The 16046-nt window shown below is 46.7% G+C and overlaps 2 protein-coding genes across 2 annotated transcripts; both read left to right on the forward strand.

Annotated features, from left to right (window-relative positions):
- Positions 1-567: 567 nt before the first annotated feature.
- LOC149344985 (uncharacterized) lies at positions 568-1294 on the forward strand. Its single transcript, XM_089547341.1, has 3 exons — positions 568-814; positions 885-983; positions 1048-1294. The coding sequence occupies exons 1-3, from the start codon at positions 756-758 to the stop codon at positions 1292-1294; spliced, it is 405 nt and encodes a 134-aa protein (XP_089403467.1). The 5' UTR covers positions 568-755.
- A 10297-nt stretch (positions 1295-11591) lies between these two features.
- Positions 11592-13918, forward strand: LOC149344986 (uncharacterized). Its single transcript, XM_089542703.1, has 3 exons — positions 11592-11725; positions 12542-12703; positions 13459-13918. The coding sequence occupies exons 1-3, from the start codon at positions 11714-11716 to the stop codon at positions 13825-13827; spliced, it is 543 nt and encodes a 180-aa protein (XP_089398829.1). The 5' UTR covers positions 11592-11713; the 3' UTR covers positions 13828-13918.
- Positions 13919-16046: the final 2128 nt, after the last annotated feature.

A 16046-nucleotide genomic window follows, 5' to 3' on the forward strand; every position in this document is an offset into this window, starting at 1 on the left:
GTGCGGTTATAGTGCGCACGTGTGTGTGGTGCGTGTGCGCGCTGTGCAGACATAATTTTGATTACACAAGTGCATCTTTGAGCGGCATTAGTCGCCTGTTTCGATGTTATCAGTTTTTTGAGCGACAGCAGCCGCTTTTTGTGCTTCATTTAGGAAATACATTTTTACTTACACACAAACACAAAGAAGTCTCGGTGATTCTGGGCGCGCATAAATGTTGGCGCTCGTCAAGGCAGCTGTAGTCTAAAAAGCTCTGCTGTCAAAATGTGCTGTGAACGAATTTCATTTTTCTACTGCAGACGGGGAGCGTTACACGCTGGTATTCTCCCAAGAGGCTGCCGGAACACCCCCCTGCCAAGCACCGCCTGCCAGCCCCCCTGCCTTTGAAGACCCCCTATCTGCTTCGGCCGACCATCCAGATTCTGAGCGGCAAACGGGAGGCCATCAAGAAATCGATTACGACCTTTGGAGCACCCGGAAAACAAAATTTCTTATCAGTAAATATTCCGAGTTCATAGACCTTGTAGGCAAGAAAGGGGGATTTCGGTGAGTTGAACGATTGCACTTTTTGTTTACCTTGCATACCATCCATGTATTGTAGATCAGCGCCTTAAATTTAATTATTTGCTTCATACTCAGAACCAAAAAGTTGATGTGGCGGAGGATCACTGACCTTATCAACGCGGAGTTTGGTGGGAGCCTGACGCTGACACAGGCGGAAAATAAATGGAAATCCCTTGAACGGGCCTACAAAAATGCAAAGAAAAAAAAACAATTCGTCGGGTCATAACCGTGTGATTTGCGGCTTTGAAGAGTAAGTTACAGCTATTATATTTTTGTCCTATTTTGCTCTTAGCGCTGCTCTGACTTACTGTGACATGCAGGGAGCTATCAGGCCTCCTCGAGAAGGAGCATCACATAAGCCCTCCAGTTGTTCTGGTGCCTGGAAGGGCACCACTTTTGTCGCAACCAGGAAATTCGGAGTAAGTGCTGGTTAGTGAGTGATAAAGCGTTCATTATTGAGCATTTGTGAATATGTACTTCTAGCAACACCACCGGTGACCCAACCGAGGACACCGAGGAACCGCCGCTTTCGCTGCCAGCTGCGGTTGAAAGGCCAGCACAGCCACAAAGGAAGCGACGTAGTGTGTCGGCTGCACAGAACCTAAGCCGCACTTTGGAAAGGATGGAAGACGGCCGGCAGAAGCGCCACAATGAAAAAATGATGCGGCTGGACCGCCTTATTGATTTGTTTGAGAAGCAAGTTCAGGGCAACAAACCGCAGCAAGTATAGAACTGTCAGGAGACACCTCCTGTAGAAATTACCGGCATGAAATAAACTTTTTTCAAAGAGCTCAGGTTCATTCTTGCCATGGTGGTATTCTTGTCAGATTCCTTCGCACTCATTCCAAAGCACTAACAAAAGGACATGCAGATTGCTAAAGTCCACTTGTTACCGGGCCAAATCAACTCCACTCATGACTGAATAATAGTAATGTGTCAAGCAACTAGCCAGGAATGTGGTAGCAGAAATATCCCTCACCTTAATTTCTGCAAAACTTCAGTGTGAACATTCGTTATCGACCAACTAATATAGCATATTCATAGGCGATTTGTTCACCAAAATACTCAACACTTTTGCAACCATCAAGATGACAATAAACACACCATTTGGCAGGGAAACGGAAGAACATTTATTGTTCACTTTAGCACACATCTTAGCACTGCTGCATCGCAATGGCATATCTCTTGGCTTCGGCGGTGTCTACCAAAGTGCAGTCGACATCGTGCTGCACATCTTCATTGCCCACGTCTTCCTGCTGTGGCACAGATGCTTCTTGCAGAGCATCTCTGTCCTCATTGCACAGGTTGTGCAAAACACGTGTTGCCATAACTACGAAGCATGCCTGCATTACTGTCTTTGAATCTGCAAGGTACAGCCTTCTGAAACGCTGTTTCAGGAGGCCAAACGAGTTTTCAATGGTAACTCGCTGTTGGCTGAGCCTCCTATTGAACCTTTTTTTCCACGACGGAAACGTGGCCTCATTATCGCGATATGGAGTGAGCAGCCAAGGCATTAGCGGATACGCACTATCCCCCAATAGGTATCCATCGCTGCACAGCGCTGCAGCATTCCCATAAAATGGGCCCTCTCTCAAAACACGGGCGTCATGCACAGATCCCGGAAATCCGATACACACGTCAAGAAATTTGTTTTCATGATCACAAATGCCCTGAAGAATTATCGAGGGCCATTTCTTCCTGTTATAGTAGGAGTGTGTCGACTCATCTGGAATCAAAATTTCTATGTGGGAGCCATCAATGCATCCCACTAGTGTTGCGTGGCCCTTTTCCAGAACTTTTGGCTAAAAAGCCAGCCTTAATGCGGGCGATCTCCGCACCTGTGGGCCAGCGTATGACTTCTCCGCTGATGGAATGTAGAAACTGCACGACTCTGCACGCATGCGTTCACCGATGAGTCAGTCACATCAAACTTGTCTGCAATAGAAAACATTGACGTCTGCGAACCAAGGTAGGCCAGCGCAATAAGGCACGTCTTGTCTGCGAGGATTTGCGGCCGTCCTCGTCCAGCACTTGGGAAAAAAGACGACATTTTAAACTGTGAATACAGGCCTTCAAAAGTTTCCCGTGAAAGCCGGAAATGCCTCTTAAATTCCTGATTGTAATATCTAGTCACAACACCCTCACAGTACATCGGCACACGATTGCGCTGTTGTCTCGAAAGTACACAAGCCACAGCCACGAGCACATCGTCGTCGTCTTCGCTGTCCGTCTCCATAAGCTGTATTGCCGCCTCCACATACATGCCTACATTTGGCACGCGCGCCATTCTCTTCGACAGCACGCAGCACTGCAGCAGTAAAAGTATCGCGAACCACAGGTCACTGCAGCCCAACACCTCGACAACGCATGGAAATGAGCGCTCCCCTTTGTTTGCGGCGCGCAATGCAGACGACAAGGCCTGCACTGTGTGCATTCGTTTTAAGTAGCAAGTGAGGAGCGTTGGTGGCGCTGGCGTCGTGCTGCACTTGAACCAGTTGAACTGTAGCTACACGCCATCTGCACGTAGTCAGAACCTTCTTGGAACTTACCAGAACTAGTGCAAACAGTGCAGCCAAATCGAATAAACCTTGAGTCAGAGAGACGGACTAACCACGTGATTCGTCTCAGTGAATTTGGAACTGCAACGAGGCAGTTTCACTAGAAATTCGCTGACAACCCGTTCGGCAGCGTGTGAGAAGCTTTCGCGTACACACACTAGGTTTAACCAATATAAACCATCAGCATTTTTTTTTTACCTTCAAATTGTAAGGGTTTAACGTACTTAAAGAGAATCAACGTGCGAAAGCACGTCTTTTGCCGGATGGAACTTAGTAGAGCAGAACGTTGGGCCAGTTGGTGTAGCGACATATTCAGGAAAACTTTGCGCAGAATAACACAAGATCGAGGGTGAAACACGTACACAAAAACTCGCTCGTGTGTGTATGGGTGTGTGTTTGCATTCGTGTGTGTGTGCGCGTTTCTGCCTTCCGTCTTGTGTTAATCTCAGCAAAGTTTTCGTGCGTATACCGAATGGGCTCCTGGTTTCCATGGCAAAACGGCGCATGCGCAGATGTGGCTGGCACCCGACACGGCGGAATGCTCCGCAGCTATTAGGTATTGTTTGCCGGTCCAAGAACAGCACGTTCATTGAACAAGAACGGATTTACCTTGATCATGACGCGACAAGTGATGAAATGCACTCTAATATCCCGTTAGAAAGACATCCGCCCGGCGGCCACAGCCATTCCTCGGAGGTTGCAGTACGCTGATGTGGGTCCAAAGTTTCGGACCTTTCTTACACGAGGCAACCGCACTGAATCGTGGGCAGAAAACGGAAAATTGTGAGCGCTGCGGCTCTGGCTTGCGCCGAACGCCTTTAACGATCAGAAATCTATGCCCTCCTCTACAGTTATTGTCTAAGCCCAGGATGCAACATTCATTCATGAAAACATAGAAAAAGGCAGAACCTGTCAAGGGCAAAAACTGATATCAAGCCCCTCAGTAGTTAAATTGTGTAATGAAGCCCTTAGTCGTAAAAATATATAAATTAAAAGCCAATGATCGTCAATGTCGTAAATTATCAGTAAGATCACCTATTAATAAATTATGCTAGCGGAGGAGCTGGGTGGATCGGACGTCTTTCACCTTTTCTTGCCCCGCCGCGGTGGCTCAGTGGTTACGGCGCTCGGCTACACACCCGAAAGACGTGGGTTCGATCCCGGCCGCGGCGGCTGAATTTCGATGAAGCCGAAATTCTAGAGGCCCATGTGCTCTGCGATGCCAGCGCATGTTAAAGAACCCCAGGTGGTCCAAATTTCTGGAGCTTTTCGCTACGGCGTCCCTCATAGCCTGATTTGCTTTGGGACGTTAAACCCCAATAAACTAAACCAGGGGCGTTATGCTGGAAGGTCCGAGTTTGCTGAAACTCGGAATCTTCCCGAGCTCTAGCGACGCCCTCAGATGAGTGAACTAATGGTAGCAAGACAAAATCCCACCCTCGTCACGCCTCCAACTTCATTGGGTTACCTGGATATATTCCGTGCTTTATCATCACATCGGCGCCACCTCATGGGCTTCTTGGGCGGTCTACAAACAACGGGTCACGTGAGCCAACCACCGGTGCACTTTTCATTTGTGTGTCGCTCCACCAAGTGCTTTGCGTCTGCAATTAGACAAACGAGGTTTGTTTAATTTTATAATGCACTTAGTACACCTTTATAAGCATTTTATCGTGTGCAAGATTGTGATTTAAAGCGCTTTAGAGTGATTCATGCATTATTAAATTTTCCTTTGTACCGCGAGGGAACACTACCAACGCAACGGTCCCGTCATCAGCTGACTGCCAATGGCGACGAGGTACATGTGCAACGCTGTGAAGACTACAGAAGTAGTCTGCAAAAAAAAAAAGAACAAAGAGAGGTGTATCGCTCCGCGCCTGCCGTGTCAGTGCAAGTGTTGCTCACAAGTTTTACTTCTTTGTACCGGTTGTGAAAATGCAATGAAGAAGGAGAAGAAAAGTTCTGTGGCCGTGTGGTCTAACGCGTCGCTCCGGAGAGTCGACAGACAATGGGAGTGGGTGGGTTCAAATCCTGCATGGTGAAACTTTTTTATTCGCACATTTTTTTTTCATCGCAAGTTGAATTTCGCGTCACTTGAATGAGAAAACTCGTTTTGTTCAGAATCGCTTGAATATTATGCGGCGTTCTGAAATGAGCTGCATGCATCTGTTCATTTGATGCATACCGCGTTAATGTGAGTGGTCCGAAATTCGTTGTCAATGAGCTCTCACCGGCTTTTGGTCAGCAGTGGCGGTTTTCTTCCCGATTCGGCAGCATTGTGACTATAATTTTTAGATGCAAGCGAGAGGTTTGTGGAAAGATGACATTCATTCGCCGGGTTTAATTAATTAGCATAGTGGTGAGTGCTCTACAGTGGCCCGATTAACAAGTGGCCGTCTGCAACTTTCGATTTCGCCGTTGCCGAGAAGACCACTTTTTTGCGGGCCTCTTTTAAGGTATCTGGCATGTTATGAATTGTTGCGTGCAACCGGCTAGCGGCTGATCCAGTCTTCGCCAAAAGAGTCTGGGACCGACTTTGGCACTGTGCTGTAGAGTAGCCCAAAGGACTTGGCGAGAACAATTATTTTTTACTGTTCATTTAGAATGCTGGTTTATCATGCAAGAGCACAGAAAATATGTTCTAGACTTCTTAATCGCCTATTTTCTCACTGTATATGTGTCACATTCTTGTGCATATCGGCAATTCCTTTGTTTTGTTAACATATCTTTCGTTCATAAGCAAAGCGCGTTTTACTTTGTCACTGAAGAGAGCTCTATAACTTGGATATGCGGCAAAAGAGCAGTATAATTAAACTGATTGGTCAAATTATATTTACACACACCACCTCGATATGGCCGGTTTTCCCGTGTTAAGTGTTAAATTTTGAACATAGTGTTGATTCACACAGTGACAGAAAATAGTACTGCCTCAAGAGTCAGCTTGGATCGATTTCCCTGCTCTCCTAGAAGAGCAGAAGCTGCTCAGGCAGGATGAGGAATGAGAGTTCCAAGCTGTGGGAGCGTCAAGTAAGAATACAGAAAAAGTTGTACAACGCTAGGAAAAAATTTCGAAAGAGCAAACTATAAATGAGTCAGGACAATAAAGAATGCTGATCACCGCAGTGTTTGCGAGAAATGGTTTATTCTGGAAACAGCCAGTGGCATGGATCACAGTGAATACAAATTAAAGGACACGTGCAGTGGATGTACACCAACACGCAATCAGTCAAGTGCTCCAAAATTGAAAAAAAAATGTGGAGCCATCGAACAACACTATTTCATAAAACGAAAACCTGACCAATGTACAAACAAAGATATAACTCGAAACAAATTCACACTCAACTGAGCAAGAGGCAGCTTGAAATAATTCACACCTCCGAAAAATTAAGGAAAAAACATACAGTACTGGCTACCTCAACACTGGCACTGCATAACATGTCAAAACGACCAGAGATTGACAGTAATGCAAGGCAACACAAACCAGGAATCCCTTTTGAGGACATGAAGATCAGACACCCATACTTACCATTCCCAACCCTCACACACAAAATGAGGACAATGCCTAGGGGTTTGTGAATGTTCCAACTTTTTGGACAGCATAATTGAATAAATTCCTATTCAGTTAGTCGAACGAATCAAACAGTATATGTTCAAAATTATTTTAAATGAATCCAATTTGCTCTTAAATTTTCATATACTTTTCGAATAATTCACATAACGCTTGATTAAGCTCTGTATTTTTCTGCAATTACTCTTCCAAAAACTTCACACATTGACGACGTGTACCAATTTACGTATTCTAATTGGAAAAAGTACTATTTGCATTCCCTTACAAATTATACTTCAATACAGACACTGTTAACACGACCACCTCACCACCTACACTACAAGTTACTGCCCAATACAATTTGATGCAATGAATTGCAATAATGCAATGATTTGATAGAAATCTCACAATTTTTGATGGAAATGTTGCAATTTCCTCGGTAGACTGATCAACACACACACTCACATGCACACATATTTCACATTTCCACCCACACACGCACAAAGGTGATCACAGCAAGCCAATGAGTCCTCTCTCTTTCCCCGGTAGCATGTGTATTACACATCAATTCGAAGTCAGCCAAGTTCCTCGATGCCACTCAAGTCTTCATCACTGGAATCAGTGCTCGACTCATCAGAGGAGGAGTAGCACGAGTCAGAAATGCTGAAGACAACCGGTTAAATTTCAGCGTCAACAATCATATCGCGTTGCCACGCTTCAGCCTCAACTTGCTCCACATGGACACACCAGTTTTGCCACTTTTCCTGGCTTACAGACGCCAGTGCTTCCGGCAGGAGCTTTTCGACTTCAGAAAAAGTGAAACATTTATTGCGACGATGAATATTGCATAAGAAAGCAATCTGCTAAGTGACACAAATGCTACCGTTTAAAAACCCATTAAAATGCATGCATGAAATAGCTGGAAAAATCCATGCACTTATTACATGCGCAAACATGAGGTAAAGCAAAAAATTATCTACACTGTGTGTAAAACTGCTCAGTTACTGATAAACGGAAGCGGTTTTTCAGGTTTAATGCCCCACAGTAATTCAAGCGATGAGGCATGCCATGGTGAAGGGCAACATCCACTGACACTGCACAGTACACGGGCCACTATCACTAATAAATGGGAGAACATACTATTAACCATGACATGCATGAAAGCAAAAACAGAGCATTCTTACAACCATTGTGTTCAGTGCATAATATGCCTGCCTCGTGAAATAGTTGGCCTTCACCATGTCAGGGCTGCACCTCGAAGGGGCCTTTACGCCAATGTAGGTCCCGTCGACGCATCCCACGACGTCTGTGATGCCGCCGCGCAGAAGGAAACGCTCCTTAATTAAGATAGGCACGCTCGGCCGCAGTCGTGGGGAAAGCGAGCCACGGCTTCTGCACAGCCGCGTCGATAAGCGCGTCGGAGACGTCTTTCACACAGCGGCTCACAGTGCTTTAGTGGCGTCCAATAAAGCGGTCTGCGCTGACGCTCCCCTGGAAGCTCCCGGTCGTGAAGAACCGGAGGGCGTAGAGGACTTGCTCTTCGATCGAAGGCGAATGAGGCCCTGTACGCACTCTCCGCAGGCGTGGGTCGTCGCCTAACTCTTCACACAACCATCGTACCGATGTTTTGGAGAGGCGAAAATGTCGCTGGAATTCTTCGTCGGCCATGGCAGTAAACGGGTCCAGCCGGCCGTACTGACATTTGCCGTCAGAGGAAGCGATGACCCAGGCTGCTGCTGCTGCCGCCATGACAATCCCGAGATGAATTCGGGGCACTTCACCGTTCACTAGTTTAGCTCCGAGTTCACCTGTCAATCAAAACCACTGGTCACGCCCCCGGCGTGCCGTACATAAATTATAGGCGTACGCGCTATGGGTGGGCCACTCCCAACATCCCTGCCGACTACAGGTATGCCACGCGGCTGTGCTGATTGCTGACAGACATCGACGATGTTGACCATCGAAATATAACAGGCAAAACGGACGTCATCGCTGATTAATCTAAGCACCTCTGCGAAGGACACGCAACGTGGCGAAAGCCGCCGATTTCTTCGCTCGCATACCAAGACTGCACAACACGTTTCAACCACGTAAGACACAGCACAACGCTGACGGAGCGTCACACCTGCTTGCAAGGCGTCAAACACAGAGCACGACGACGAAACGTTGCTTGGAGCACGCCCTACTCCAACAACATCTCATCACAGGTGTTTGGCTTAGCCGTGCTTTCATTCGGGATCGACAAACGGTCGCTGCTCTAGATCCAGTGCAATAAAGAGTTTGTAATTCCCAGCACGCAACAAGCACTGCGTACTTCACAACCGTAACACTTTCTCTGTTATAAGTCCGATTCCATTATTACAAACAGGATCTCTCATCTGCCCGAACGATACTATTGCGATGTCACTGCGGTATGCAACGGCGATCGACGTTAGTGACAAAACCAGTCCGCAAAACCTTGATGTGCGCGACGTAAACAAATACTACGCAGATACGCCCGCCACCACCTTCACAGCTTTTAGTCAGCGTCTGATGACATAGGATGAGTTGTGTCGCTGGGTAGCAAGCTCTTCGCATCCGCAGTGCACTAAAGAGGCGTCACACACAACAGGCATACGTAATGAATCATTGAATACAGCTAAACAGCAATTTTATTCCCACACCGCATCACAGCCGCTCGCACGGCCAATTTCTACCGCTGAGATTCGCCAAGAGCGTACTAAATAAAAGCAATGGTTGGCAATGGCGGGGTGCGGCAGCGGCCGTAGCAGCGGAGAACTCCACCTGAGGTCACTGCAAACAGCAGCAGTGACGCGGGGGTGCAGTGCAGTTCAGTTTTTTGCTTTTGTGTATTATGCAAGCCAGAAGATGCATGTCTGTTATATTTTTATATACGACACAATAAAATATAATATCGCAATGGCCGAAAAATAAGACAGATTCAGCGTGTAGTAGTTGCCCAGTCTTTCCAGTCGAAGGCAGCGCTATCGGCGGCGTGTCAGCCCAAGAGCTCTCTCGTTTTCAGCACGGTGGGCTACCGCTCTAATTCGTATGCAAGCCACGCTGCAAGCAATGACCTCACTATCGCCACTAGCGGCAGAAACTGTCAAATCTTTGTTAATTTCCTAAAGCTATGCTTTTCAACAACGCTTTATTGAATTCAGATTTTAAAATACATTTGGAAATTAACGAAATGTTCATAATATTATCTGTCGCCTTTTAACGTATTCGAGAGGAGAGAAAGGGTTGATACAAGAGTGCACCTAGTGCGCACTGTTCGTCTTCGGAAGTGGAGAGACAGATAGAGCCTGAAAGAGAAGACCCGCCTTTGACGCGCCCGAAAAGGCGTGTCAAACAGCTAGCGGCGAGTGTGCAGATAGATAGCAGAGAAGTCACGATTTCGCAATTGCTGATATGGCTCTGATAACTTCAGGTAGCGCTGCGGCCTGGTATTGCGCAGTATATTGTGTTTGAAGTGTGAAACAGGCCCGCAGGGTGCGCTTGTATCGCCTTTACGTGGCTTTATCTCTACAGTTTATTGTCCGCTGCCTGCGCACGTTCCGCGCTATCTTCTTTCACTGCCTACCGTCATCGCAAACTCGGATGAAACTCGGGCGAGCGCCAAACTCGGGCCTTCCGGCATAGCGCCCCAAACCTTTTCTTCATTCGGGAGAAAACCGGGACGCAACGATATATAAGGCTTTGTTCAGTTTATAATAAGCGACTACGCCATAAGGGTTCAACTGTGGCCGTTGCTTTTTCATGTAGAATATTAGGGAATGGGATTACTTGCATTTCTGGAGGATTCATGTCATTCACAACCTCGAATGACTGAGCTCACCCAGCAGGCCCGCTTCTTCTGCCAATAACTCAAAGCTTTCAAAAACCCTCTCCTCGTACGATGTTCAGTAAATGAGCGCTTGCTATTCTAGTGATGTCCTATGCCGTAATTGAAAATTTCCTCAGTTAGATATATAAACTTTTATTTCAGGCCGTTTTTCCCTCCAGGAAAAGTAACACAGTATCATTTCTTACAATTCTCTAAAAGTGCGTAAAAACTATTAATCAATTTAACTCGAATTCGCTGAAGGGAAAATTCTTCGAACGCCAAGCACATCACTGCAAAAATCATGCGCGGCTTCTTTTTTCAGCAAGAATGACAATATACAATGATTACGTGGCATCTTTATGGTCAAAAGGATAGAAATTCTGCAAAAAACTATGAGCGAAGCGCACGAGAAAAGGCAATTTTTAAAGCAACATGGACTCGCAACTTAAAAACTTGTGTGTAGAAGAAATACGAGCCACATTATTCGCCTTTTATCTGTACTCCTTTCTCATGCCAGGCACAGATCAAAGAGCTTGCGCCAACAAGTATGTTATTATTGCGGCATGATCACATCTGTATAAACGAATGCAGTAGCACGTTTGAGGTTCGATCGAGCCCTTAAAAAACTCCCATGTATCTTTTGTGCATAGACAGTGTTCTTTCCGCAGGCTTGCGAAATCAACGGCGAGCAATAACTGCTCTGCCATATGTATTCGCCAAGTGTGCAAGCATTTCGTTTGCTGTGCTCCCACCAGTCCACAATCGCGTGCGCTTCGCTTTGACACCATGTGAAACAAAGTAGCGCCTCGAGAATCCAGTGCGGTAGCCTCAGTCACGCCGTTTCCTTGTTGCTCTTGCTTCCGCAAGGCAAGTGTGCATTCTGTTCGAGCAACCGTGACCCTAACTTTCAAAGCGCTTCGTGCCTAAAGTGAAGCAACCGTCAGTGAAGACGAAATCTCCGGCGCGCAAGGGAAAAAGACACGATGTGTGTCGAGGACTGGCGGTGGTCACGTGACAACCTCTGAGGTCGGCAACGTCACTATGCTATGACCATGGCCACCAGTGAGGGAAGAATATAAAAGCGTGATTGCAAACCGTCCGTCGACAACAGAAAGTTTCAGCTTCAGTTGCAACCAGCAGGAGTACGCGAGACAGCACCTAGGATTAGCGGAAAAGTTTTTGTTCTCTGGAAGAAGGAATTTCCCTCTTACGAAGATGATCGCCAAGGTAACCATAGCTGTTCTTCTCTCAGTGCGCGCTCTATAGTTTTTTTAAGTGCTTGGAATGTTTGATTGAGCGATGTGATTTAACAAAGACGGTTTGTGACCTCGCGTTGTAAGTCTTACCCAGGAGCGATTTCTTAGGGCAAGAACAAGGCGGTGTGCCAAAAGACTTTCAAATCCATATTTTTGGCCAAGACTCTCGGTTAATCCTCCTGCTAGCCTGCATATGTTAGAGAACCTGTGCCAAAAGCCCCTCAAAAAATTACTTTCGTATACTTGACAAAACAACCCCTTTTTAAGGAAATCAGGACTCCTTCGTTATACGATAGCTGGCGTCATTCCTTTGTTAAACGGTCCCAGAGGTCGCAGGCACCGAATTCGCAGTATCATAAGGAAATGATGGGGATTCTATTTATTGAAGTAAATGTTCAGTAGATAGTTCGGCGCTACGGTTGTGAGCCTCTTCCATTTGTGCGCGACAGTTTTCTTTTAAGATAACAGTGTATTTAACTCTCGCCATTTGCCGCCGCGATGGCTCGTGTGGCACTCGGCTGCTGACCCGAAAGAAGCGGGTTCGATCCCGGCCGCGGCGCTCGAATTTCAATGGAGGGGAAATCGGAGAGGCCCATGTACTGTGCGATGTCAGTGGACGTAAAAGAGCCACAGGTGGCCGAAATTTCCAGAGCCCTTCACTGCGGCGTCCCTCATAGCATTAGTCGCTTTGAGACGTGAGACGTTAACCCCCATAAACCAAGACTCTTGCAATTATGTTATATGAACTCCTGATTCTTCTCATTGCGACCATCTCTTCAAAATGCAGTTCTTAGTCGCCTGCGTTGTCGCCACTGCTGTCGCTGAACAGCGCGTGGGCAGCCACCACAGCTTCGGCGCCCACCACGCCCTCCAGCGAGGAGGTTTCCGCGGCGGACCACTGGTTGCGGCAGCCGCGACGCCAGGCTTCGCTGCTGCTGACGCATCCGGGGTAAGAAGTGTTTATGGCCCGCTTTCGTTCGTTTGGCCACGCACTAATGACTCCGTTTCTTCTCTGGCAGCAGAAGATATTGATATTTTTTCTCTTTATTTTCTATTCATTTCACACTGCAGATCATGTTACAGATTCAAGCAGAACAAATAGAGATCTAGATATTACAGATCTTAGGGCAACAAGTAAAAAAAAAAGAACCAAACAAGAAGGCATGCAGAATGACTATGAGCTGACACTCATTGTGTCAGTGAACGTTTCAACGTCACAAATATAGCTCAAATTCGGGAAATTAAGCAGCGGAAAATGAAAGGCGACAAACCAAAAATACAGCACTTAATAAAAGACTTTGCGTTAGTTCAAGCTTTCTTCGATAAGATGTATAGCGCTTACAACATTCCTTCAGCCCAACTTATCATTCAGCACTGCTTATAAAAGGACAACAGCCCGTACTGAGTACCTCAGGAGAAAGATTTTAACTAGACCAAGGCTATGTTCAGATCTCTCGACTAAGATAAGTAAGTACGAAGTAGGCCTTGTTATTATGCTACCTTTTCGCAGATCTAACTGCTGTAACACCTGATTTCTCCATGGAAACACGGAAGCATGACTTTACCCCCAAAAAATCAAATAATGCTCGAGTGATTATCATCCGCACGCATCATACCAATCATTCGCCATTGGAAAACGATGGCCTACTGGCGCACGCAACGACACGCTAATCGAACAATTCCCTGCATTTTCTCTGCTTACAGCCTCCCCAGCCTTACAGTTTCGGGTACGACAACACGGACGAGTACGGCACCCAGCTTTTCCACAACGAGCAAGGAGACGCCAACAATGTCAAGACCGGTTCTTACGGATACCGCGATGCCAACGGCCTGTTCCGCACCGTGAGCTACGTGGCCGACGAAAACGGTTTCCGCGCCACGGTGGACACCAACGAGCCGGGCACCGCACCCGGAGCGAGCGCCGACGCTGTGTTCAACGCCCAGCCCGTGGCGAACCCCGTGGCCGCGGCCGCGTCAGCACCTGTCGGTGCCACCTTCGCTCGTCCTGGGGCGGCAGGTGGCTTTAGGGCTGGGCAATTCGGCGCCAGGGGTGGTGGTTCCTGGTCTGGCTGAGCTCTGAACGTTCTGTCCGTAGCTTTGGTACCTCGCGACAAGAAATTCCACGAGGAAGAAGAGGTGAATAAAGTCATGTATATTCATGAAAGGCTCGTTGACGCACATAGCCACTGAAACAGCGGCTCATTTCTTTGTGATTCTGCGGTGCACTGATTGCGCGCGCCGGAGCCTGATGTATATTCTGGTTTCCAAAAAAACTCTCCTTGTGAGATGTGTTATGCAAAGCTGCTTGCTGCTGGCCAAAACCAGTTACCTACCAACAGGGCAATTGTAACAGCATTTTTCTAACAAAGCGCTCATACTATGCAACCTAGCGTCATCAGATCGGCATATCAAAGCCAGATACGGTTTAAACATTTGGGGGGGGAGTAGCACATGACTCGCGCAATCATTCCTCAACACGGAAAAAAATTTACTTCAATACCTTTTGACATTGGTGAGGAAAGACACAACGCCAAGAAAGTTTTCACAACAGGTATTTCCACCTTTACACCTGATCAACAGTATAGTTCCAGTAAACTAAAGAAGTGTAACCTAATTGCGGTGTTCTATAGCACAGTATATCAACTCTAGGAGCTTGGTTCTAAGGACCCACGGCTTCTGAATATTGACGGCAATCGAAGAGATGGGTCATTTGAGTTCATGTCGGCATCCACACCTCTGTTGAAGGAATTATTCTTGAGTCACCCTGGAGTTTCAAAGCTGTCGCTAGCCTCACCACAGCTTGTCATTTTTTTTGCAGTAGCTCTACAGGGTTTATAATTGTCTAACAAATTGATTATGGACTTCAACATGATGAACCACAAATAATGGACCGCAGTCAATGTTCTCAATTCAACATTACTCTCTAAGTTGTTTTCTTAAACTGTCTTTTCCATATTTGTTTAGAACTGCTCACTGCACTCACAGGCCCCAAGTACTTTTCGTGTTGCAGAGTAGTCTACGCTAATTTTTGTTTTGCAATACCGGAGTTTCCTCCCCAGCAAAACATGTGTTCATATGATACAGGTATGTGTTATGCAAAAAAGACGCACCCCACTGGAAAGGCAACTAGTTTATCTCAGTGTTACTTTCGGATTGAGAACGCGAGACGGGCGAGTTGGACGCGGTGGGCGCGAGAGGCGAGATTCGTGAGAGAAACACTACAATTCCCTGACCATGCAGCACGCGAGCTGGTGGTGATTTCGGTGTCACGTCACACTCTCGTCTTTGCCGACGTCCTTTAACAATAACAGCACTGCCAAACACTGTTTTCTACGAGGAGCGTTGTTTGAAGCATTGCGTTCCTGCTCACATGACTTGCAACCATCGTCATTGACAAATCTCCTCGAAAACTGCGCTTTAACAATAACAGCACTGCCAAACACTGTTTTCTACGAGGAGCGTTGTTTGAAGCATTGCGTTCCTCCTCACATGACTTGCAACCGTCGTCATTGACAAATCACCTCAAAAACTGCGCTTTAACAATAACAGCACTGCCAAACACTGTTTTCTACGAGGAGCGTTGTTTGAAGCATTGCGTTCCTGCTCACATGACTTGCAACCATCGTCATTGACAAATCTCCTCGAAAACTGCGCTTTAACAATAACAGCACTGCCAAACACTGTTTTCTACGAGGAGCGTTGTTTGAAGCATTGCCTTCCTCCTCACATGACTTGCAACCATCGTCATTGACAAATCTCTTCGAAAACTGCGCTTTAACAATAACAGCACTGCCAAACACTGTTTTCTACGAGGAGCGTTGTTTGAAGCATTGCGTTCCTCCTCACATGACTTGCAACCATCGTCATTGACAAATCTCCTAGAAAACTGCGCTTTAACAATAACAGCACTGCCAAACACTGTTTTCTACGAGGAGCGTTGTTTCAAGCATTGCGTTCCTCCTCACATGACTTGCAACCGTCGTCATTGACAAATCACCTGAAAAACTGCGCTCATTGATGTTGGGGTACACCTGCATCAGCGCGTGTTTCTCTTCGTTGTCGATGCACAGTCGAAGTGGCTTGAAGTATGCATAATGAGGACACGCATCAAGCAGAGACGCTATTCACCGACTTCGTGACATATTCGCAAGGTTTGAGTACACCGACACAATTGTCTCTGATAACGAACTAGAGTTCGCGTCAGCATAATTCAGGACATTTTTTCGAGAGTTGGAAGCACCACGGTACCACATCGTCCTGATTCAAACGGTCTGTCTGGACGTTTCATCCAA

Source organism: Amblyomma mixtum, chromosome 5, assembly GCF_055824585.1.
Source record: "Amblyomma mixtum isolate Tamu chromosome 5, ASM5582458v1, whole genome shotgun sequence".
NCBI lineage: Eukaryota > Metazoa > Arthropoda > Arachnida > Ixodida > Ixodidae > Amblyomma > Amblyomma mixtum.

What these genes read in the sequence shown, in the direction of transcription:
- LOC149344986 (XM_089542703.1), top strand. An exon ending in CTGCTGCTGACGCATCCGGG is followed by an intron (nt 12,704 to 13,458) that starts GTAAGAAGTGTT and finishes CTCTGCTTACAG; the next exon opens with CCTCCCCAGCCTTACAGTTT.
- LOC149344985 (XM_089547341.1), top strand. Translation starts at nt 756, where the DNA reads ATGCAAAGAAAAAAAAACAATTCGTCGGGTCATAACCGTGTGATTTGC. An exon ending in GTGATTTGCGGCTTTGAAGA is followed by an intron (nt 815 to 884) that starts GTAAGTTACAGC and finishes TGTGACATGCAG; the next exon opens with GGAGCTATCAGGCCTCCTCG. An exon ending in TCGCAACCAGGAAATTCGGA is followed by an intron (nt 984 to 1,047) that starts GTAAGTGCTGGT and finishes ATGTACTTCTAG; the next exon opens with CAACACCACCGGTGACCCAA.